The sequence below is a fragment of the Acanthisitta chloris genome, unplaced genomic scaffold (assembly GCF_000695815.1).
Source record: "Acanthisitta chloris isolate BGI_N310 unplaced genomic scaffold, ASM69581v1 scaffold30828, whole genome shotgun sequence".
NCBI lineage: Eukaryota > Metazoa > Chordata > Aves > Passeriformes > Acanthisittidae > Acanthisitta > Acanthisitta chloris.
In genome coordinates this window covers 40,318-63,851 of record NW_008686960.1, presented here as the reverse complement: position 1 = coordinate 63,851, position 23,534 = coordinate 40,318, and the positions used below count along the sequence as shown (strand labels likewise).

General features: G+C 38.8%; 1 protein-coding gene across 1 annotated transcript; it reads left to right on the top strand.

Annotated features, from left to right (window-relative positions):
* Nucleotides 1-324: 324 nt before the first annotated feature.
* TDRD1 (tudor domain containing 1) lies at nt 325-23,328 on the top strand (the record flags this gene model as incomplete). Its single annotated transcript, XM_009080406.1, is given in 21 exon segments — nt 325-437; nt 1,715-1,779; nt 1,973-2,120; nt 2,545-2,650; nt 3,779-3,815; nt 7,894-7,942; nt 9,438-9,521; nt 9,847-10,023; nt 11,213-11,320; nt 12,708-12,878; nt 14,110-14,355; nt 16,205-16,327; nt 17,624-17,734; nt 17,917-18,087; nt 18,991-19,230; nt 19,749-19,865; nt 20,086-20,196; nt 21,123-21,290; nt 21,654-21,875; nt 22,051-22,226; nt 23,236-23,328. Coding segments are annotated over 21 exon segments (2,836 nt in total), but the record flags the coding sequence as incomplete, so codon positions are not given.
* Nucleotides 23,329-23,534: the final 206 nt, after the last annotated feature.

Here is a 23,534-nt window from a genome sequence, read left to right as displayed (position 1 = left end):
TTATCCCAGCCAAGAGGGATACAGGAGTGTAGCCAGTGCTTTTTATTACTAAAAATTTCTTTTTACCCAAACTACAGTGAATCTGCGGGCAGTGACAGCCATCCCTGCTGGTCAGTGTGATCATCTCCTAAATCATTTAATCTGCAGTGTTGTTGATATCTTTATGGAGAAAGTGTTTTGCTTTTTCCTGTGCAAACTAAAGAAACAGACACTAGAGTATTAACCTTCTGAAATGAATGCTTAAATATCACTTCAGAACATGACTCAGAAGTGCTTTAATGTGTATGTCTGCTTGAACTAACCTTTAAATCCATGCTCTTGCAGTTACCTGGCCTACAACCACCTGTCATCATAATCTGACGTGAATCTTCACGTGATGGCAGAGTCACTTCATCCACAACATGATGAAGCTGCAGATTTAAGCAGCGGAGTCACAGGTGCCAATTTCCTCTTGAAAATGGGCTGAGTTTCTGCAATGCCTGACAAAAAAAATCAGTATTCTGCAAGCAAATAATACAGAGGGTTTTTTGGCAAGTGTAGAAACAGTACAGAAAGTTTTTAACTGTATCATAAGTGCAGTAAGAGAGGCTTTGTCCAAAGCCTGATAGAGGTATCTTAACTTTGTTTTTCTGTGATTGTGTGCTTGATTACTGATAAACATCATCAGTATGAGTATGGCTTATAAATACAGCTGACTCCTAATTATCCAAACTTGTGCAGGCTGGAACATCTTAGATAATTGGAGTACTTGGGAATTTGGCAGAGATATGTGCAGTGCAAGTTGGAGTTCCTGCAGCGATGTTTCTTATCTCATCAGTGCCTTGATACTGTCTGACCCATGCTCTCTTACTTGAGGTTGGAAAGGGGGAAAGCTTGATTTTTGGGACATCTGAAGTAGTTTGGTATGCAGCCATCCTGGGTCTGGGAGAGTTAATGAAATTTTGTTTCATTTTAGGCAAGAGGTTTGGTTCAAGCACAGTTTATGAGAATAGCTTCCTTCCAGATGGGATAAAAAGGCCAGGTAAGCTTTATGTTAGCCCAGGTTCTCCACTGAGCCAATGTCCTGCCAGACTGGAACAAGCTCCCAATGGTAGGTGTAGCCTACAGCCGAAACAAAATCTTTGTGGGTGAATGAGTTGCCCACTTACAAAAGGAGTTCCTAGTATATTGGTATGCAGGCTTAGCTGAATGTCTTGTAAGAGTTGTTTGACAAAGAATAAACTCGCAGGAAGACCACAAGGTTTATAGGGCAAGTCAAAACCTCTTGTTTCAGACTGTTTTGTTTCTGAATCTTTGCTGATGTTTCAGAACTGCAGAACTATAAGCTTGGGCCACATTTTCAGCAGTAATGAATTAACTTGTACTGTTCTGGCTGCTGTAAAATTACCTGTTCTGAATATTGGAAATGAAGTAAATTTTTTTGTTGTCCTGTTGAACAACTTTAATTGAGACAAATTTATGGATGGAGGACATGAAGACTTACATTGAGAGATAAGCACAGAATAGTAGAAGTGTTGCTGTAATGATACCACTGATTAAATACAGTATCAGAGTGAATACAAGAAGTGACTTCCAGAGTGTGTTGTGGTCCTGGCATCTCCATTTGCTCAAATGTAGCAGGTGTAGCCATGAGCCTTGTTTCTTCCTGCAAATACTTCCTAGGACAGGCATGCATTAGTGTTGTTGATCTCTTTGCAAATACTTATGCTTCTAGGAATTTCTACGGAGGACAAAACTGGTAGATGGAACTTGACAGCTGCAGCTGATAAAGGAAATACTGTAAGCTTTTCACTTTATAATTGCCCCAAGTATTCTGAGCATTTCTAGATAGCAGAAATGATCAGTGTGTATTGCTCTTTCTAGAAGTTGAAGTTTTGGCTCTTTTTGTTGACATATTCCTGTATATTAGGGTATTTCTACCCTAATGGGCAACTTTTTCCTGTAAGAATCACTTCAACTTTTTCTTCCACAGGTGTGTCACTCTGATTTGTCTGATGGGAAGCCAAAGAAATTGCAGTGTTCCTTTAAGAATGCTTTTTCTGTTTCCTGTGATCCGAATCTCTTGGGTTTGTTAAGGCCACCCCGTAAAATGGAGTCTTGCCAACATTGTGGTCTCTTTGGTAAGTGCCTGTTCTCTTGCAGCGTGTGACATGTATTTCTCACTGAAACTAGATCAGCATTGCTCAGAAGTGTCTTGAAATGGATATATATTTTTAACTCTCAGATGCAAGTATAGGCTATTGAGAACATGGTTGGAGTTACAGAACTGATAAGCACAAGAGAGCATCTCCTGATGATAAGTGGTGGGGTTTTTGCCTTCTTAAATGTAGGAGGAATTTGGAACATCTAGTCAATAATGTCTAGTAGCTGTATGTGAATACAAATACCTATTTGTATGTGCTTAGAGCTGCAGTGGAGCTCTCTGGTAAAGCAGTTACTAAGCTACAGACTCCATGTATTATTTAATAACAGTTGTTGTCTCTTAGATATATATATATATATATGTGTGTGTGTTTCTCTCAGACTTTTGTCTCCTTCCTTTAGGAGCCCTCAGATGTTCACAATGTGTGCAAGCATACTACTGCTCTGCAGATTGTCAGAAAAAAGATTGGCCGAGACACAGAGTTGTTTGTCGTCCTGTTAATCAGAGGTAAGTTTGTTAGAAATTCTGCCAAATAGTCTTTACAGAAAGACAGACAATATCCCTCCCAGTACGGCACAAATGACCACGTGAAGGCACTGTTGTAGTGAAATACATTGTTTATTCTTAGGCTACTACTGCATTCCCTGACACCTGTTGGAAATCTCTGCTCTGCTGCTTTAACAGGGTTAACTGGAAGATATTGTTGGTGTTCTTAAGGTGTTATGTAGTGTGACTTAAAGCTAAGGCATTAATTTTACTTGTGTCAGAACCAGGTGATCCTGCAGTAAGACTACCAGTTTAGCACATGGCTTTGTGATTGCTGCTGTTGACATGGGGAAAGGAGGAGAAATGTGACTGTTTTTCAGCCCTGGCATGGTTAATGGATTCCATCTCACAGGCACCCTTTGAGTCTAGCTGTAGCATCAGCTATGTTCGTGGATATTTTATCTTTGATGAGCACACCTTCTATTAGAAGTTGTGTCAGCCAGGCCATTCTCTGCTGCTCATTTCTGCTTTTTGACGTGCCAGTTTGGATGCTCAAGGGATCACTCTCTAATCTCTTTCAATTAAAGTAAGCAAATTGGCTGGCTTTGGAATAGTTCAGGGGAGTGACCTTGAGCATTCAAGCTGATAGTCTCTAGCAAGGAGTGATGATGACAGCTCAGTAGACCTGCAGCCAGGTGTACGCAACAGAAATTACATGAGGTTTGTTTGGTTTTGGCAACTTTTGCTACAGAGCCTGAATTCGGGGGGACAAATCTGGCTTGTGTTATCTGGGTATTACTTACGTATTCTGCTGAAAAAATAATTTTTTTTTTTTTCAGTTTTGTAGTTCTCAAGGTTGGCTTGGGATTAAGGTTTTAGCAAACTCCACAACAGTGAAAGATTTCTTCTCCATTTTAGTCCAAATTTATCAGGAAAAACACACTAGATGTTACATGGCAGAACTAACATTGGTCATTCTGCATTGCCTTGGAGGAGGAATAAGAGTTAACAAAACTCATGTACTGTGGACACAGTCTTTTTGTTCTGTTTGCAAGTAGAATGTCTTACAAATGCTACTTATCTGTCTTTAGTTCTACAAAAGTAACTCTTTTTCTTTGATTACAGTACAAGTAAAAGCAAGCGAGGCAGATTACCTGCTAAAACCAAGGATGGCATTTATTTTCAGGTATAGAATTTTGACTATATGTTGAGTGGCTCTGCTGTGAGCTAGTGGCAATATCCTTAATTTAACCTGTACAGGAAAGGGGCAAGTTTGAAAAATTATAATTACTCTTTTCTGAAATAACAGGGCTTCAAATGAAAAATTGCTGGGAGAAGCATTCAGAAATGTGTTACTTCTAGAGCCCTTAGAAGCACTGTCAGAGTACTCTATTTTTGTTGGGAAAAAAACCCCAAAAAAACATTTGTGAAGAAGTTTAAAAATCAACAAGTGTATGATGTTCCTAGACAAATATTCTAGGAAGGAAACAGATGTAGCATGTCCAGTTCAGAAAAATTCTGGTGTCATCTTTTCTGTGTAGATCATGAGCTAATGGTTGGAACCTTGTAAATTTTTAGAGAAATACATTTAATGTGCTATGGTACAGGAACAAATGCAGATAAGCTTTGGTTTCTTTGCTGTAACAGGAATTAAAGATGACACAGTTCTCCTTTGTAATGTTTTGAAGCCTCTCTTGATCTTACTTTCAGCCAAACATTTCCTGCAGTCTTCCTAGGCACTCTTCTGCAGGGGGTGATTTTTCTGTCTTTGTGGTTTCTTGGGATGATATTTATGGAGGTGAGTAAATGTGCATACCTCCAAGTAACCTCCTGTTTGCACTGCCCCAGAGAATTCCTTTGTCAGTCACCTGTTTATCTTTTATAAGGGATTTTAAAGGGAGGCTTTTTGTTCCATGAGGGTTGTGTTAGTTCATCCTTGTTAGTTTGTGCTCCATGTGTACTTGTAGTAAAACTGGTCAGCTGATGGTGAGGCCCTTTACACCAAATGGTTGTTTAATATGAATTAAAAATTTGCAGCCAATCTACTTGGAAAGAACAGGTGGTTTTGTTTTTTTAGATTTGTTCATCCTCTGAAGCTCTACTAAGTTCTGTAGAAGCAAGAGACTTTATATTGCATGTTGAGCAATATTTAGTGTACTTTGCTAGGGTAACATGAGATTTGCTTTCAGGGAAAATCTAGAAGGATCTTTGTTGCAAGCAAAACATTCATTTGGTAGTTGCAGCAGTAATGCCAATCATTGTGCGTTGTCTGCAGTATATTGGTTGATGTGTAAAAGAGGTTTTTCCTACAGGTGTGTATGAGGTTATTCTTGTAGGGCTTTTAGGCTGCCACAGATGCAGATGGTATGTGTTAGGTGGGTTACATGTAATGTTTTGACCTTGTAAACATGGATGGCAGCAGTTAAAGCAGTAGCTACATCTGCTCTGGGGTGATAAGTCTACAAAGAAGCAGGTGGAATTCAATTCCTCTTATTTATGAGAGCATCCTAAGTAGGAAGTAGCTGAGTTGTCCTGTAAAACAGGTATGAAAAGAAGAGGTGACTATGCAAAGTTCAGTATATCTTTGTGATCATTTTGTAAGTTATTTTCAGAGGTAATACAAAGTCTGTAAAACTTCTTACTGAAAGTCAACAGAAATACTTTTTTACATATTTCTTGAAGTGATAAAAAATTCTTCTGTCTATTAGTACAAGGAGCCACAGCAGAACAAGTCCTGTTTAAACATACCCTCTTTAAAACAGGTGCAAGCTAATTCAACTTCTGTGGATTCTCTCAAGACAAAAGAGCACAACAAGAAAATAATGCTTTCAGATCTCCAGACTCTAGGGATCAAAAAAGCTATGGAAGTACAGGTACTTTTATTTTGGAAGAATCCTACAATGCACTGTTAGGTTGGATTTAAAGCTTTGTTAAGCATGTATAGCTGTGTGTCACCTCAGCATTTTGTCTTATTTTGCTCACATGTAAAATTCCTTTATTTTTATAAAGATGAGGAATTCAAGCAGGGCTGGGGGGAGTAAGTGAGGAATATTATTTCTGTGAAGGTGAACATCGTTGTTTTTGTTCCCTGCAGTTATTACCGCTAGATTCAAACGAAAAGACCAAAACCAGGTGTTGGGTGAAATGCATTTATTGAAATGAGCACTGGTCCTGAATAACATAATGCAGGTTGTTCTTACATAATTATCATCTAATATGGCTGTTCTCTTTAGGGTACAGTAACAGAGTTCAAGAGTCCAGGGGAATTTTATATCCAGATGAGATCTCCACAAGTTCTTGACCAGATGAGTAAACTTTCTCTGAAACTGCAAAAGTGTAACACCACTACAGTTATTCAAGAGCAATATATTGCTGTGAAAGGAGAAGTCTGCATTGCGAAGTGTTCTTTGGATCAGGTAACATCTGATTGTCCAGAAAATAACCATTCCATGTTGACCTCATGTTTGGCTTTGGTCTCTTCCAGTGAAGGCTGCTAATTGGAGATAAGTTTATTGGGGCAGAATTGTGGTTGTGTAACTAGCTTTTGTAGCATCTCAAACTCAAATTTAAGGTACTGATTTCCGCACCCTCCCCAAAGAAAAAGTTTGTGTGTTTATGTACTTGATCCCTGTAGCACTATTTGTCCTACTGTTGCTTGAAGGCTGTATCTATTCTTAGCAAATTGAAACTACTGTAGTTGGAACAGTTTGGACTATGACTCTGCTTAATTATTGAAGTTAATTTTACTTAATTCCTTAGCTGTCCTTTCTGAGGGTTGCATTTCTGTAGCCACATCTAGATCCTGTTTCCTGTCCCATTCCTTTCTTCCAGTTCTTTCGTTTCCGTGGTTAGCAGGTTCTTGATTTACTGTATGGTATCCAATATCCATAGGAGTAGAATTTATCCTTGCAGCTGTCAACAGTACAGTGAGTTGTGGTCATGTGAGTCACTTCAGGATTGGTCAGTGCCTTTGTTGAAGAACAAACCTGATGAAGTAAATCAAAATACATTGTGTTCTTACAAAGATTATTTTTTATTCCTACACAGACCTGGAATAGAGTACTGATAAAAGATATGGATATCTTGGAAAAGAAAGCACAAGTATTCTATATAGATTACGGAAATGAAGAAAATATTCCACTCTCCTGTATTAGAGCTCTGCACAAAGACACTGAGCTGCTGTTTCCTCCATGTGTGAGTTTGATTTTCCTAACAGTAGCTGAGGTATTTTAAAGGAGTAGCTCTGAAATGAGTGTAACTCATGTCTGTGTGACTGTCATCATCATCACAGTATTTTTGTGTTCAGTGAAAGGGATGCATGAAAACTGCTATATGACAGTTCACTTCCTGAAATAGTTCCTGCTTATTCCACAGGAGTGAGTAAAGCCATATAGGGTTTTTTTTCCTAGTCCCAGAGTTTTTGGGTTCTGAGTTGGTAAGAAACCCCTGCAGGGTGGATGGGTCTGTGTGTCCCTTACATGCTAGAGGACAGCAGGGGGTACATTTTGCCTGTGTATTCTAATCTGGCTTCATGCTTTTGTGAAAAATGGCTTTTAATCTGAGGAAACTTTGAGACTAAAGACAGCTGTTGGTCTGAGTTCTTTGCCACACTCTGAATGCCTTCCATTACAAAACAGATGGTTTAGCTTTAATCTGAGTTTAAACTACTACGTTTTACTAAGCTGAAAGAAGAGTAGAGAAGCAGTAAAAACTATGAGTAGCTGCTATAGGAGTAGTCTTTCATAGTTCTTTCACATGACTTCCTGCTAGGTCAGTAAAAGACTCTGATTGCTGTTTGAGTGTTGGCTTAAAGACCTCAGTGTCTGCCAGGGGAAGTTTGTCCTTTGAAGGAAAACTTGGCACTTGTGGTCAAACGTGATGTGAGATACAACCGCGTCTCACATCAGACAGCATAAGTAGTGGGAGAATCAGAGGAAATGCAGTTTACAGTTTGAACTTAATTTCCTAATTCTTTAGGAGAGAGTTAAGAAGTTAGCTGAATTGACAGCATGTTGAATTACACCATCAGCTGTAACTTTTATATGCAAGATGATATTTCTGAAGGTCTTATATATTCAGTCCCTTAGATAGAGAACAAACAACCCCCTATCCCTTCTGGTTCTAATTGTATTTCTTTCCAGGCCATTAAGTGTTCCTTTGCTAATTATGATCCAAAAGGAAAAGGATGGAATGAAGACATTGCCAGCTTTTCTTCTCAGCTTGTGGGAAGACACTGTTCAGTGACCGTTGTTGATGTATTACAGGAGGAAATGATGTTGAGTTTTGCTGTGGATGTTGTTCTTGCACATTCTGGTAAGTACTTGGTTGTGTGTGTGGGGGAAAAAAAAAACCAACACAGTTGATGAGGCTTTTCATGTTCACTCCCCTCCAATGCCTTTAGAAGAAGAGAGTTTTTTCTTTTGCTCTCCCAACCTTCCCCCTTCACTTCTATTTCATCTTTCCATATAGGGCTTTTGAAAATGTCAGTGTCTGAAATATCTTGTTAAGCTTAATACCCTTAAATTTTAGGCTACTTGTCTGGTAGAATTGTAATTAATTCAGTGTTTTCTGGATTATCTTGTTTATTTTATGCTTTACAAGATGCATGAATATTTGGTACCACTTTGTTTCTTTATCTCATGCATTTTTAACTCCTAAAACTACAGTAACGATTTCTAATTCCACTTAGGATTTTACCAGGTCTTGTTACATTTCATACATGCTCACCAAAGGATCTCAGATAAGGTGCAGTCACTGGATATTGCTGTATCTGGTTGGAGAACTCTAACCGTGTTTATATATCTAACTTAGCAAGCCTCAGTGGATAGAGACAAACCAAACACTGGACCTCTGAGGAGTCAGAATTCAGATTTTCGGTTGAGCTTGGTGGGCTTTGGTTGTTGAACCAGATCAGTACACACAAGGTGTACCTGTTGTCATCATATGTGTATTGTTTAGGTTTACTCCTGGCTGCAGAGCAAGAACAATATAGTGCTAAGAGCGTATTTACTTCACTGATCTGCAGCCCACAGAAACTTTGAAGGAAGTGGTGGTTGATCCTCTTAGCTTGTTAAAATTCTTCATGTGCAGGAAGCTCATCTCCATGTCATAGTCCCTGCAGTCTATAAAAAGATGGTTCACCTTAGTCCCATGTAAATTTCACTGAATTAGGGTTCTGCTGGGCATATTTCACATTTGGTTGCTTTACAGCACATTAATGGCAAGGCAATATCTGACTTGTCATCCTTTTGGAGAGAAGATCCCATAAATATCACTGCATTCTTGAAATGTTCCATACATTTATTCCTTGACACTACAAGCAACTTCCACACCTGTATTCAGGTTTTCAGTTGAAAATAATAGTATTGTCAGCTTGGAATATTATTTCATGCATCAGAAATGGAATATGTAATAGCTAAGGAACTCAAGATGTCTTTGTAAATCTTGCTAACTCATTGCACACTCAGTGTGGTAAGTATTGAGGAAAGTTAGGAATCCTCATGTCTGAAAAGGTGTAATCAGTTTTTTAGCTAACAGTCTTTAGTGACTGAGTAAATGTTGACCATTACTGCTTTACTAATTTTGTCAGTCTTTGGAGCTGTGAATGTGTTCAGAAAACTCAAGTAGTTGAGCTACTCTGAAACTGCTTTTATTTTGCATTCTAAGCATATTAAGTGCTGAACAACTAAGTAGAACATGCTCACCCTGTAGTAGGGATACAGGTCAGGCTTAGAGGATGATTCTGAAGTAAAGATAAGCAATGACTATCTTGTATGGTAAATCACTTTTTCTTACATTTTTGTTTTAGGAGAATGCCTAAATAAGGTACCTTCAGAAGTGAGGTCTCATGTAATTCCAGGATATGTTGCCAAAGGTGGAGACTCTCCGAGAGGTGAGCAAGAAAATCAAACTAAGCTTGGGGAATTTTAAGTCCTCCCATGTTGTATGATATTCTAGCTGCTCACTAGCATCACCTCATACTTAAAAATACTGTCTAGTGGAGCTTCCTTCAGCTCACTAGTGGTAGTAGCACATATGCTTTTTAATAGTATAAAATATTTGTTTACTGATTATGTGAGCATTAATCTTGTGGATAATATGACAGGAGCCTTCAAAGTCCAAAGAGTCAACAAAAAGAGTAGACTGCTTCAATATGTTTGTATTTTCAAAGTCATCTAGGTTTTGTTCAACAGCCTTTTTCTCTTCTTCATGTACAGTGTCCGAAAACCATTCAAAGCAAAGTGGAAGGATAATACCTGAAGATGAAGACTCTCTTTACTATACTAATTTGTTTACAAAGTTTGTCTCCTTAAGTATTGGAGATGAATTTTCTGGTGTAGTTTGCCATGTTGAAAATCCAGGAACCTTCTTCTGTCAGCAGATGTGCAGTGCCCGTAAGTGCAGTGTTGGAAACAGAATGGGAATGCCTAGTCTGGCATTTTTCTCCTCAGTAGAGTGGCTGGAGGGAAGTGTTGCTGGTCTGGTAGTTTGACTTGAAAGGGTGATTCCCTGTAACCTTAGGCCATGCCTCAGTCAGTTCAGAGCCATGGTGATGTAGAGCATAGTTTTTGGCAATGTTAGCTGTTAGTATCACTTATGAACCTGAAAGGTGTTTATTTGTGGCAGTCTGAGTAGTGTACAGTAGAAAGATGGTATGACTTGGATTGTAGCAACCTGAAGTCAATTTATATCACAGATAATGAATGTTAAATACATTCAGGTTTTCCAGAAATGCATTTGAGTTTGTAGTTACTTTATTTATTCCTGTAATGCCTTGTTATTCACTTTACCACTGGAGGGAAGTGTTTCCTTAAAGGTTGTATGCATGAACTGAACTTTTCTTATGTAGGATGGGGAGAATATCTGAGTATGAGAAGGCCTAATAATAGTGCCCAAACCCCACTGTGGTGTTTTCTGATAGAGTAAAACCAGCAAGTAACACTGTAATGGGGCTGTGCATGAGGCTGCAGGGGCTTCAGGTACATCTTCCACACTGCCCATAAACAGATGTCTGGAGGAGGATAAGAGCAGAGTAAGCTGGTGAGATGTATCTTCCTCCTAGTGCAAACTGAGCCAGCAGGGTTTTTTTCAGCTAAAAAGGCTTTGGCAGCTGGATGTGATCTGGTGTATCTCTTAGAGTGGTTTTGTCTTTGCTGTACTTGTGCAGCCTTTTAATTCTGGGTAGTCCCATGGCATAGTGTGTCCTGCAGCAAGAAGTGACCTACCTCATCATCTGCCTGTTGTTTGAAGAGCTGTCTTCTGGGTTTCTTTCTGGCATGCCTCCAGTAGCTTGCTTTCAATTCCCACTGGCTTCAGTTTTGTTCCTGTGTTGAAAAAGTCTGTCAGCTGTTTTTCCCTGTCCTTTGCTGCTGTGATTCCTCAGACTCGCAGGAGGACTCTGATCTTCAGTCTTACTGATCGAAGAGTCCTAATCCCATCACTAGTTTGTTGTTATGTTAAACATGTGAAATAATCTCCATTAGATTACAAGATGTTTTTCCAGGCTTTAAGCTTAATATTTGTGTACTTTTGTAATAACTGTAAGACAGGCTATGTTCTAAAACCTGTGTATTTTAACATCAGGTCAACTGTCTGAGCTTGAAGTGTCTCTTAATAAGTACTGTGACAAATTTCCCAGTAGTCCATTGTTCCGTCCTGCTGCTGGAAGTGTGTGCTGTGCCCAGTTCACAGGTAAAAATGGAGTGAAAATAGTGATTTATGTCACTTTAATTTATTGCAAAAATTTTTTTTAAATTTGTTTTTAGAAGTGTTCCATGCAGAGCTTTATTTTATTTGTCTGGTTTATAGCTGTGGGTAGCACATTAAAAATGTCATCTGTAAAATACTAATTTAAAAATATACCTTCACTGAGAAAACTCTTAACACTGGATTAATTTCTATATGAAGAGTTTAAGAGACCATGAAGAAATTTGGAGGTTTTTTTTGATTTTTTTATGTTGGCAAGTACTACTTCCCCATGGCTGGAAATAAAAAATAGACTTGAAATTTTATACCCTAAAAAAGGGCCAGAAGAAATGGGATTATATGTAACAATGCTGCTCTGATAAACAACTTCTCACAATGTTACTTAGCCAAGACCTGGTAGTCCTGAATTGTATGTTCATAATTTATTTCCATCTCATGGTTATAACTGATGTCAAGTTTCTACAAGCCTCATGAAAAGATTGAGTTTTCCCTTGACATGGGTTAATATTCTACATAAAGCAGTGCTTTGTGACAGGAATTGGTGTGTCTATGTGAGAGAGATCTTTTATCTCTTAGAATCTGAAGTCCTGTTTACCTGAGTGCAGTAGGATTTTTTCCTCACACATCATTCTCCTGTTCATCCAGCTTTTAACAAGGGGGGAAAAAAACAAACCCACACATTGCTGTCATTATGCCTTTTTTTTTTTCTGGTCAGAAATGTTGCTGCTTTGACTTCTTTGTGGTTGATAAATATTCCTGATCAGTTATTTAATGCCATTTCCTGTGTTTTTGCAGCTTTGAATAACTTAGGTGTCGAGCTGAACAGATAAACTGAAATAAATGCCTTTTTTATGTTCTGAACAAGTACTGCCAAAAAGCTGTTTGGGCATTTGAATGGGCACAGCTTTCAGGTGCCTAGCTAGGGAAAGCTCAGTTCAGCATCTTGGCTGCCTTGATAAAGTTCCAGAAGCTTGTGTTTTTATTTCTCAAATGTTTTAATTGCATTAAAATACTTAGATCTGTTGCTTGGCCTTTGGGTTTGTCACTGTGGTCAGCTGAGGTACTGCCTGCTGTTCATTTAAATGTACTGAACATGAGTACTACATCCTGACGATGTAGTCGGTTCTTGGTTGCAGGATGTATGTGTGAGGGAAGGGTCTTTATGGAGAGGATGAGTTTGCAATGCTCAACTCATACGAGGGGTGATGGTGGTAGGTGTCATGTCCCTAAGGGTCCTGTGGAGGTTTATGTGAACTGTAATGCAGCTGTTTTGTGTTGAGATTGATGTTGTGTTTTTATATTGGCATGTCAAAAGAAATCCATTCTGTTCTCAGAAGTTAAAGGCAATGAACATCTGTGTCTTCCTTTCTAGAGGACAATCTTTGGTATCGTGCTGCTGTGACAGCATATGCTTCTGAGGACACTGTGTTGGTGGACTACACAGATTATGGCAATTCTGACTCTGTTCCACTGACAAGACTTCGTCCCCTGATTCCAGGCTTCATGGAGTTACCAGCTCAGGCCATAAGATGTACCTTGGCAGGTATGAAATAAGTGAGAAGGTGTTTCAAACCAGACAGAGGCAAAATAAGTAGGGTTGCATAACCATCACACCTGTGGTATCTTACACTGAAATGTGGGGAAGGATGGAGGTAACAGTAGACATTGTTTCTGGAATTCCTAGTGCTTGTAGCTTATCTGCAAAACATAACATCTTTCATGATGTGCCTCGTGACTTGCAGTTGTATGTTTGGAAAGCTGTTACATGAGCCATGACTGTTAGGTTTTGCACAAGTTTTTGTTCTAAGCAGAAGTAATTTACTGGATTGGTCGAATTCTTAAATCTGTCGTGGTTCTAATACCTCAGGGGAATGTGGATTTCATTTTGCATCTCAAAAATCAGAACTGTATTTGTTCCCCTCCCTCTTGGCAAGTGTAGCAAAAGTACTGATAGATTCCTTTCCATGGGCTTGTGGAATCTCAAATTGGAAAGGGTGTTGACAGTTTGTAGTTCACCCTTCTGTGTCCAGCCAGGATCATAGTCTGTGGTTTTGACACACTTGTTTAACTTGCCATTGGATTTGTTTATTTTCTTTGTTCCTTTGCTTTGTTGCCTTCCTGCAGAATACTCTGTGTGTGTCGTTCCTTCACAGCACTTGGTGTTTAACCTGCTTTTCAAATTTTCAGTGCAGTTCAGCACAGCATTCTGGACTCCTACTTTGAAAGAGAACATGAAGCAGTGCTTTGTATGCAAAGGTGGAACCAATGCATATGGAACATGACCTAAAGAAACCTCTTTTCTGGGGCAAATCATCATGTTTATAGCTGATAATGAGTGTTCTAACACTAAGGCCCAAAACACAACATGGACACAAAACAGTGATCAAATAAGACATTTCCTGATTAGAGTCAGGGATTCATGTGGCATAAAACACATATTTCTGGAAGGCAACTTCTTCCACTGTTACTGTAAAGTTCTGGTTATAACTTGCATTTTAGAAACACATTTACTAGCACAAAGGGGAAATGTTTAAGGAAGAAGTTGATTGACTAGTTTTATGTAATCTCTGTCAGGTTTTTATTGAATCCACGTAAGCAAAAGTTCAGAATCTAAATAACTGGATTTGGAATTTTGTTATGAGCATGAGGAGTGAGGACAAGTTATCTGGTGTATCTGCTGCTTTATCTGTTGTTTTAAACAGTGTTTTGCCTTTCCACATACCAGTGAGACTTGGACTGACCTCAGACCCTTTCCATACTATCTGACTTTTCAGGTGTAAAGCCACTGTTGGGAACCTGGACCTCTGTAGCTATTTCTTTTATGAAACAATGGGTGAAAGATAAAGTGTTCACAGTAAAAGTAGTGGATAAAGAGAGTTCTGCATCTGTGGTGGAGCTTGTAGATGCATCAGTTACTCCAGTAATCAATATATCAAGCCTTCTCATAGAGAAAGGCTGTGCAGCTGAGTCAAGGATAGCCTCACCAGCAACTGGAATGAGTGATGCTGTGCAAGCAAATGGTGAGTACAAGCACATCCTACTGAACTGGTGTTATGTAACCTTCTGCTAGAGTGGGTGCAGGGAATGGGATCTCTTAACTGGTGAGAAGCTCCCAGTCTGACTCATGAAGTCAAACTTTCACAGCTTGGAAGTTTAGCTGTGGAGACTGTGGCATGAACCCCTTGGGTGTCTGTATGTGTGTGTATATAGCAAAGTTTTAATTGCTTACTTTTGAAGTTGGTATTTACCCTGGCTAGAAGTCTTACAATTTCTAGTTGAAGCAGGATATGACTAGTTAAACTTGCTTGTTCTTATGCCCTCGTCCATTAGTGCAATAGTATTTCATCTGTTTTCATCTTCATTGTCCTATGTTTTACACGTAAACCCACATACTTGGTCATCGTGGCCCTACAGCTTCAAGGCTATGCCTAAATTGCCATTTTTGTGTTTAGTAACCAAAGCTTTGGTTTGTGAGATGTGCAAATTTTATGTTGGGTTTTTTGAAACCTTAGGAAGATTCTTAGCTTCTGTCATATGAAGTGTGTTAAGCTCCTCTTGTCAGAAATAAATTAAGAAACTGGGTTTTTTGGTTTTGTGTAGAGGGTTAGTTAGAAATCATCTCACAATCACATGAAAGAATGAGCAGTTATATTTCACAGTTGTTAAGCATCCTAAAGCTTTCTCTAAATATTGGGCCATTTGTTAACTTTTTTCTTGTTGATCTTTCTTCCTTATGGAGTGGAGAATTCAACTAGATTCTGCTTCTTTTTAACATATTTTTCAAAATATGCTGTGCTCTGGCCCTTTCAGGAGTGATCTGGCAGTCACAGTGTGAAGAACAGGCTCGTAGTCCACTGAAAATAAAGAAGATTTGAGAGCTTGTTAAGAACCTGTTTTGATTTGGTTTGGTCGTTTGGTTTGTGAGGTGTTTTTTTCCTTGCCTGTTGGCAGTATGACTTCCTAAAATGATGTACTGTCAGACATGACACTGGGCAGATGAAACAGCACCTCAGCATGGCCATGCTTGAAGCTCAAATTTTTATTGAGTTTTATTTTCATTAAAAAGAAGTAACACTCAGAACTTGAAAGGTCTAGCAGAGCTGGAGTCAAACCACTTGGACTCAAGTTTTAAAAAAGCTGACAGTATTTCTCCATGCTGCTGCCTACCACACACTGTAACAGCCTTGATGTCTGTGAAAAATATAGGAAGATTTCCTGATCTAGTTGAAGGTGTCCCTGGTCATTGCAGGGAGTTGGACTATGTGGCTGTTACAAGGTCCCTTCCAACACAAACTATTCTGTGATTCTATGATACAATAATGTGCTAACAAAGACAGTGGCTTGTCCAATGTGCTATAACTTAGTGCTCCCATGATCTGTTCTACAGCTTGTGTTAAATCATAAGCTTTTTTTCAGGCACTTGAGTAAAATACACAGTGCAAATTTCTACAACCAGGTATTCTAGTCATTCTTTTTGGTCTTTTTCCTCCTTAGATTGTTTCCAGTACACTAGGTGGTAGCTGATTCTCTCTTCTATGCTCCCTACCCTGGTTCCCAGGAAGCATAGTTCCCCAGTGTCCCTCTTGCTTAGGTTATTGCCACCTAGGCTGTACCTCTGTGTGATTATTCTTCCCTGTTCATCTGTGGCTTGTTCTTCTTGATAGTGGAGAAACACACTAAACACCTGGCATATTTCTCTTACTTGGATTTTACTCTACAAAGAGACTCTCACTGGTAATTACTCTGTTGGAGTATTTATAACAAGAAATTCAAGGACATGAATGAGCATTCAGGATGCATCATTTTTTCTCTGTAAAGATTATTTTAATTTCTTTTTATTCCTTTACTTCTCTCTTCTGTCCTCTCCAGAGGACACAACGAGAGAAAAGATGTGCAAGTGGATTAAATTAACTCCTAAACAAACAGTCAATGTCATAGTGTCTGCAGTGTACACTCCTGGGGAGTTCTACTGTCAGATTTCAGATACCCAAGGTAAGTTTATTCAGCTTTTTTCTTTCTACTAGTTTCTTTGCTCTCTGATTTGCCGTTTCTTATGGTTCTAATGCATTACTGTTTTGAGTGAGCTTGTAGCACTAATGCTTACCTCTGAGGTTTTTATCTAAGAATGCAAGTAGAGTGACGAAGAGATTGGATCATGGTATGTAGTGTCTCTGAGATTGGAATATGAAAATGTTGAAGGTAAGCAGTTTAGTAAAACTCCATCCAAGAACATAGAGAAAAGTGAAAAGAGGTACTGTAACCTATCCAAAGGATAGCTAAAAGTTTGTTTTCACTGAAAGAGTGGTTAGGCATTGGAAGAAGTCGCCCAGGAAGGTGGAGTAACTGTCCCTGGAAGTGTTCAAGAGGTGTTTGATTGTGGCAGTCACAGTGGTGCTGGGTTCCCAGTTGAACTAAATGACCATCTTCCAGCCTTGATGATTCTGTAAGCAAAAGACAGCAAATAAGAGTTCACTGCCCATACAATGTTTGCTGGAATTCTCCTTTAGTACTCTCGTCTAATTTATAAAAGCTTACAAAGAGGTAATAAGTTGAACATGAAAATGAGATGATGTGGATTTTGAGACTTGACTTTCCTTTGGGTAAACTAAAAAAATTAAATCTTGTTTGTCTATTTGCATGTACAAAGACCTTTGATATCCACTGGCTTTTTCACCTGCTACAAAAAGATTGTAACAAAATGCAGTGGCTGGAGTGGAAGCTAAAAGCATTCAAACAAAAAATATGGGGCACAACTTAAAAATTGGGGGGTTTTATTCCTTGACTTACCTAGAGGTAGTATAGACTCCTCATGGCTTACAACCTTCAAATGATGAGTGAATTTCTCCCTAAAAGTGATGTGTTAGAGCAAGTTAAGGGACTCAGTCTACAAAACAAGTGATTAAGCAGGGTGAGATCATAATGTGTCATATGCCCTGGCCAAACTAGGTAATTCCTGTGGTGTTCTCTGACTGTAAAATATATTTTAGATTTTGGAGTGAGGAGTTGGATTAGCAGGAAGAATTCTTGGTCATTTTGTTGTCACACTGAACTACTGTGTCAGTAAATACCAACTGTCTTACCTCCTCCCACGGATAAGTCTATAGTAAATTAAGTAGTTAGTTCAGTGTGAACAGTTTGGGTTGTTTTTTTAAATGGAATTCTAAAATTCCTAGAAATGTCCCATCAGATGTTTTACAAGTAGGCTATACAGTGAATAGTGCTGATAAAATTCAAATCACCTTATTTTGTTGATCTCATCTTTGGGTTTTTTTCCTTTCTAATTTTCAGAGTTACTTGCTCTGACCTCACTTAACAAATCATTGTCTGAATACTGTCAGAAAACTCCACCAGATGTTTTTGAGCCTGCGAATGGAGAACCTTGCTGTGCTTTTTTCTCTGGCAAGTAACAGCCTTAAAATATTTTTGGTTTTTGCAGAGGGGACATAAAGGGAGGGGGGGAATAAGCTGATGGTTTGCGTTGGCAGAGGACAGCAGAGAACTAGGTTTATTTGCTAAAAACATGACTTACTGAAGGTGTGAAGTAATTATTAATTTGTTTTTTTAAACTGTTTTCAAACCAGGGGATGGCACCTGGTACCGTGCTGTGGTGCGAAGTGTCACTACAAATGGGACTGTTCAAGTGAGCTTTGTGGACTATGGAAACGTTGAGGAAGTCCCACTGGATAAAATGCGGCAGATCTCGTCCTCATTCCTGAAACTTCCATTTCAGGCCATTAAATGCTGGCTCTCAGGTGTGTGCTCTTATGGATTCTGTCTCTTACAAGGACTGTTGCATTTAGAGACTTGCTGCTTTGGGGGAGGGAGGTGATGACAGGGAATACCATGCAGAACTTCGTTCTTTTGGAGTTTTGTAGGGGTTTGTTAATTGGTTGGATTCGTGGGGCTTTTTTTTTCACTTCCCTCAACTCCTACCAGTGCTGTGGAATGATCTGCATGGAGCTTTCCTATAATTTTGTTCAGCTTAATCTGTACTGCTTGCTGACCTTTGGTTGCTGCCTTGCTAAAAGTCAGTGTGCCTTTGTAGAACTTTATTTCTCAAAATCTTTGCAGGCAAAGGAGCTAATCTGTTTTAATGAAGCAAATTTGCCTTTCCGTTCTCTAAAATGAGATGTTTCATTTGATTCCTGCAGAGCTTGGCACAGTACTGCTGTTTCTCAGTCTTCTACAAATTCCTTTTCCACACCAAGTCACTCAAAATTCTTTCTAATGTAGGGTACTTGGTTTAAAAATGTGGAAACAGGAAAAAGCTCAAAACCACATTTCATCGAAGTGTCTTTTGCTATATTTTCTTCCCCCCTCTGAAAATGTTTTTTTTTTCCTGCTGCTTTGATAAAAAGGATGTAGTGACCTGATTCATCAACAGTCATAATAGTGTTCTTTGTGCTAAGGCACAGGGATTTACTTGGTAGAATATCATAAAATATAAAAAACAAACCTTGGAAGTCCTGAGGAAATGTGTTCTTTTAGAAGAAAGAAGGGGAGCAGTTAACAGGATCAAGTACAATGTGTATCCCTAAGGTAGTAAAAGCAGCCTTGATATTTTGAGTTATACTTTAAAGAAAATTTTTTTCAAAGTATTTTTTTAAAAGAAGTCACTTAATGGAGGTGTTTTAACAGTTATTTTTACCTCCTAGGTATAAAGCCTGATAAACACGAATGGACTCCAGAAGACACAAAAAGATTTCATCGGTACACTTCAGGGTTAGGGCTTCAAGCCAGAGTAATTTCCCTTTCCAAAGATGGGGCAGGTGTCGTGCTCATTGACAATTCCACAGGTTATCCAAAAGTGATCAATGAGTTATTAACTTCTGAAAATTTGGCTGTAAAGGAAGTTCTACAAGATAACCATCCAAACAAGCCTGTTGACCAAAAAGGTAATGAAAGGAATATTACCTTTAGGATTGAACAAAAATTTTCAGTATTCTAGCCTTAACCTGTCATCTTATTGTTTAACTGTAGTGAACCCCAGTGATAAACACGCAGAGTTTTGGTTGTGGTGTCAGTTTTTGCAGTTAAACACGGGCTGCCCTGCAGGTGGCATTACAGACAGAGAAGATAAAAAAACACGGCTTGTCTTCCGTGAATGCTGTTTGACTCTTGGAGAGGTAGAGAATTACAAATGTGAAACTTTTCCCGTGTTTGCTCTCCAATATCTTATTGTTTTTCTGCTGTTTTTTTTACTTTGGCTACTTTTATATGCCAGTAGTTTATGAACAGCAAATTGAGCAGCAATCGCTTTGGTTTAGGTTTGTCTTCCTTAAATGAAGACATGCAGTTGTCTCTTAAAATTCAAAAAAAGGCTTTATAAATATCAAAGAAAGTAACAGTTACTTGTAATATGTGTATGCTTGGGGGAGAGTGGTAACACTGCATTTTCTGCAATTTCTGTTAGAAACCTCATTTGGGCACTGGAAGTCAATTGAATTGGCTGTAGATGAAACCATATCTGTCCGTGTAACTGAAGTTGTAAGCCCAGACTTGTTCTATGCTGTACCAGTTAAAACTGAAGGTAAGAATAAGTGTTCAGTGTTCTTAATACCAGTAAGAAGTCACTGTTGCAAGCTAGTTAATAAAATAAATGCCTGTAGTGAACTGAACCGTGTGGAAATGTAGGTCAGACAGTGGGAAAATAGAAAAAAATGCCCGAGGTGGGAGCAGGGGAGCCTAAAACTGAAGTATGCTCTTCATTCTATCCAAATGTGGTTAGTTACTGTGTTTTTTTCCTGTAGATCAAGAGAAGCTACGCAGACAGCTGGTTAAACTAGAAAGCTATTGTAAATCTTGCCACAAACAGCCCTTCCAACCCAAAGTGGGTGAAGCCTGTTGTGCCCAATTTTCAGGTGAGACAATTGTTCGTTCTTGTGTTTCCTTGACCAGTGTAAAACACAACTTTCACTTTTGCTCAGTGAAAAGTACCAACTGGAAAGTGTTTCCAGGTGTCTTGATTCTGTTCCAAAGGATGATCTGGCTGCATCTTTCGGGCAAAGAAACTGCCTGAGAGACTGAGAGGGAAAATAAGGAATGAATGGTGCCCTGCAAAATGTATGGAGCTTTAAGAAGAAGGAAAACTTGGTTACTATTCATACTGTTTATATTATGGCAGAGCTATAGCTCACCTGCATCTGTACAGACCCACTTTGGTCTGTGGGTGCCTGGGTGGTTTTTTGATGTTGCTTTGACAACTGTGATCATTCAGCCTTGTTAGCCCAGCAAGCTGTCCAGGCTTAGGGAACACCTAGTTCAAGTCAAAAGTATTTTTAGCAGTGAGGGAATTTTATTATATTAGTCTTTCAGAAGAGGGAGGAGACACTCTCCTGGTATCTTAGCTCAGGATTTTTAAGAACATATTGTCTGTCTGTTACAGAATGTAAAAGCAGTCAAGTGCTGAAATTTAACTTGGGTGCTAGCTCATGGAAAACAAGATAGGTGATTTAAAACAATGCTAGGCAGACCACAAGGATATACCTAAGTGTTTGGCAGTTGTCTTTAAAAGTTAGAGTTGTGGAAAGGGAGTGTGTAGACATCCTTAAAACAGTATTGTAGTAAAAATCTTGCCTGTATAATTTGAGGAAAATTCTCAAAGCAACACGTACATCTTTATGAATGTAAGAATCAGAAACTATTCCCTTGGTTCATGGGCTTCTTGTCAAGTGGTATTTTATACATACCACAATATCAAAAACTTCCTGGAAAACTATTCAGGTTCTGGTTCTTGGTATGAACTGTGTTTATAAGGTGATACTTCACATGTGACTGTTCTTTTCAGGCAATGGTTCCTGGTGCAGAGCTGTTGTTCTGGAAGCTTCTCAGTCTGCAGTGAAAGTACTGTATGCAGATTATGGGAACACAGAAACTTTACCACTTTCAAGGGTGCTGCCAATCACTGATGCCGATTTAGAGCTGCCTTTTCAGACAATTACATGTTCACTTGCAGGTAAAAAAAAAAACCCAACCCAAAATAAAACAAAAAGCCCAAAACACCCTGACAAGTTTTCTTTGACATTATAAATCTCTGTCTGTTCTGGTGATTCCTTGATACTGGCAAACAACATGATCATCTGCTGAAATAGTATACTGCTTAACAGTTCCTTGATACTGGCAAACAACATGATCTCTGAAATAGTATACTGCTTAACACTGCAGAAGCTGCTTTAGAAGGCATGTTTGTAGTTCATTATTTGTAAATAAGGAAAATTCATCATGCTTTCAGACAGTGGTAGCATCACATGTAAGATCCAAATCATATCATAAGGGAATTCTTTATGTAACCAACTTGGTTATACTTTGTTTTTTGCAGGAGTAGAGAAGGCTGAGTGGTCTCCATTGGCACTTGGCAAGTTGACAGAAATATTATTGAATGAACACTTCATCATTACAGTGAAAGGGATTAATGGAAATGTGAATTTAGTAATCCTGGAGAAACACTGTGAAAATGGTGTTCTGAATGTAGCTGATCAGCTTCTAAAGGAAGGTTTGGTCAAACCCTGCAGTGATGAAAACTTGCAGAGTGAACATCAAGGTACATACATTGGCTTAATTACTTCCATTTATTTCTTCTGAAGAACTTGTAAGCACATGGGATGCCTAAGTGACTTTTCCCTTCTAAAAATCTTACAGCATTCCATATCACCCCTTAAATGAGGGAAGTATTGTGCATGTGTATTTTGCTCATTCACTTTCTTTGGTTTTTGTAGGCAGCAGAGGTGAAGGCAAATGCTGCTGCACAGAATTAAAAGTGCAGGTAAGATTCAGTCCAAGCAATGCTTTCTCTCTTTTGTTTCCAGAACTTAATAGAAATCCAATGTGGGATGCAAATAGGAGTAGGGAGTTAATAGCCAACTCAAACATGGAAGACATACACAGGCAAAGTGTATCCTGACACTTCGTCTTAGTTTGTATTATGCATGGTAATAATTAGAGTACTCTGAAGCTGAGGGAGGATAGTGTACAGATCACCCAGACTTCATTAGGCTGCACTTTCCCCACATGCAGCTCTTTATTTTTCCAGAGTGTGAAGTCTCAGGAGTGTTGGCTTTTTTTCTGTTGTCTAAAGGTAGTTGTGTTTTGCATCAACTGTGACATTTGTACAAAGGGCACCTGGATGGTTTTTTTCAGTAACATGGCTGTGTTTTGTTGTGGATACAACCTAGCAGGCAGCTGCATATGTAAGAAAATTGTTAAAATACTGATCTCTGCTACCTGAAATACATATTAACATGTGCCACAGTTTCACTTATGGAGCCAGGTTGAGAATCTGAGTGCAGTGGAACACTGGAAATTGTAACAGTGTTTGCCACTTGCAAGATGTATTTTTTTTTCCCCTCTTGGAAAAAATTGAAATATATTTTCAGATATGGCATGTTTCTGTAATTTTTGAAAGATTATTGGTTTTAAGCTTACTCATTTGTTCTTTTTACTTAGGCTGTTTATGAAAACTGTAGAACCTCAGGTGAAGTATAAAAAAGCATACCTGAAAATGGTCACTTTCTGTTTTCTCTTACCCTTCCTTACTGGTTTGGCTCAAAGTCTAATGGTGAAGAGAAGACAGAAGATTCCAATGTAACTGAAAGCATAAGGAAATAGAGACATGTGAATAACCAAATTTTAAGATCCTGATCCCAGTCCTAATTTGAGTATTTCTTCAATTAGGTTTGAGGAAGCTGCTTCAGGGCAAAAAGAAGGTGGTGGGGAGGGACGCACACATGGACAGGGGGAAGGCAGCTACAATTCTGGTGGCTTTTTCCCCCTCCAGAAGATTTTATTGCACAAAGGAATTGTTTATTTATTGAACTAATATGGGACTTACCTGAGCTCAGTGTTAGGATCTACCTAAAACCAGAACCAACAAAATTGTGTATTTCTTTCTGCTTATTCCACAGCTCAAAAAGCATGAACAGATCCTGCGCTTCCTTTTAAACCAGTATGGGAATCCAGATGGATTCACTGAAATGAACAATCTGTTGACCCACTAAGTCTCTGACATGTACCATTTCAGTTGTGTGTGTACCAAGTTGCTGCAGTTTCTTTGTGGAACTGCAAATGTATCTGGAAGCTTAAAAAATGAGGATCAGTTTGTAGAAATTCTGTTATTTAAATACCTGCATTTATCTGCTGATTGGATTGTTTGTGACATCAGTATGTAAGTTGGATTGCAAAGCTGCAAGCTACAATTTCTGTT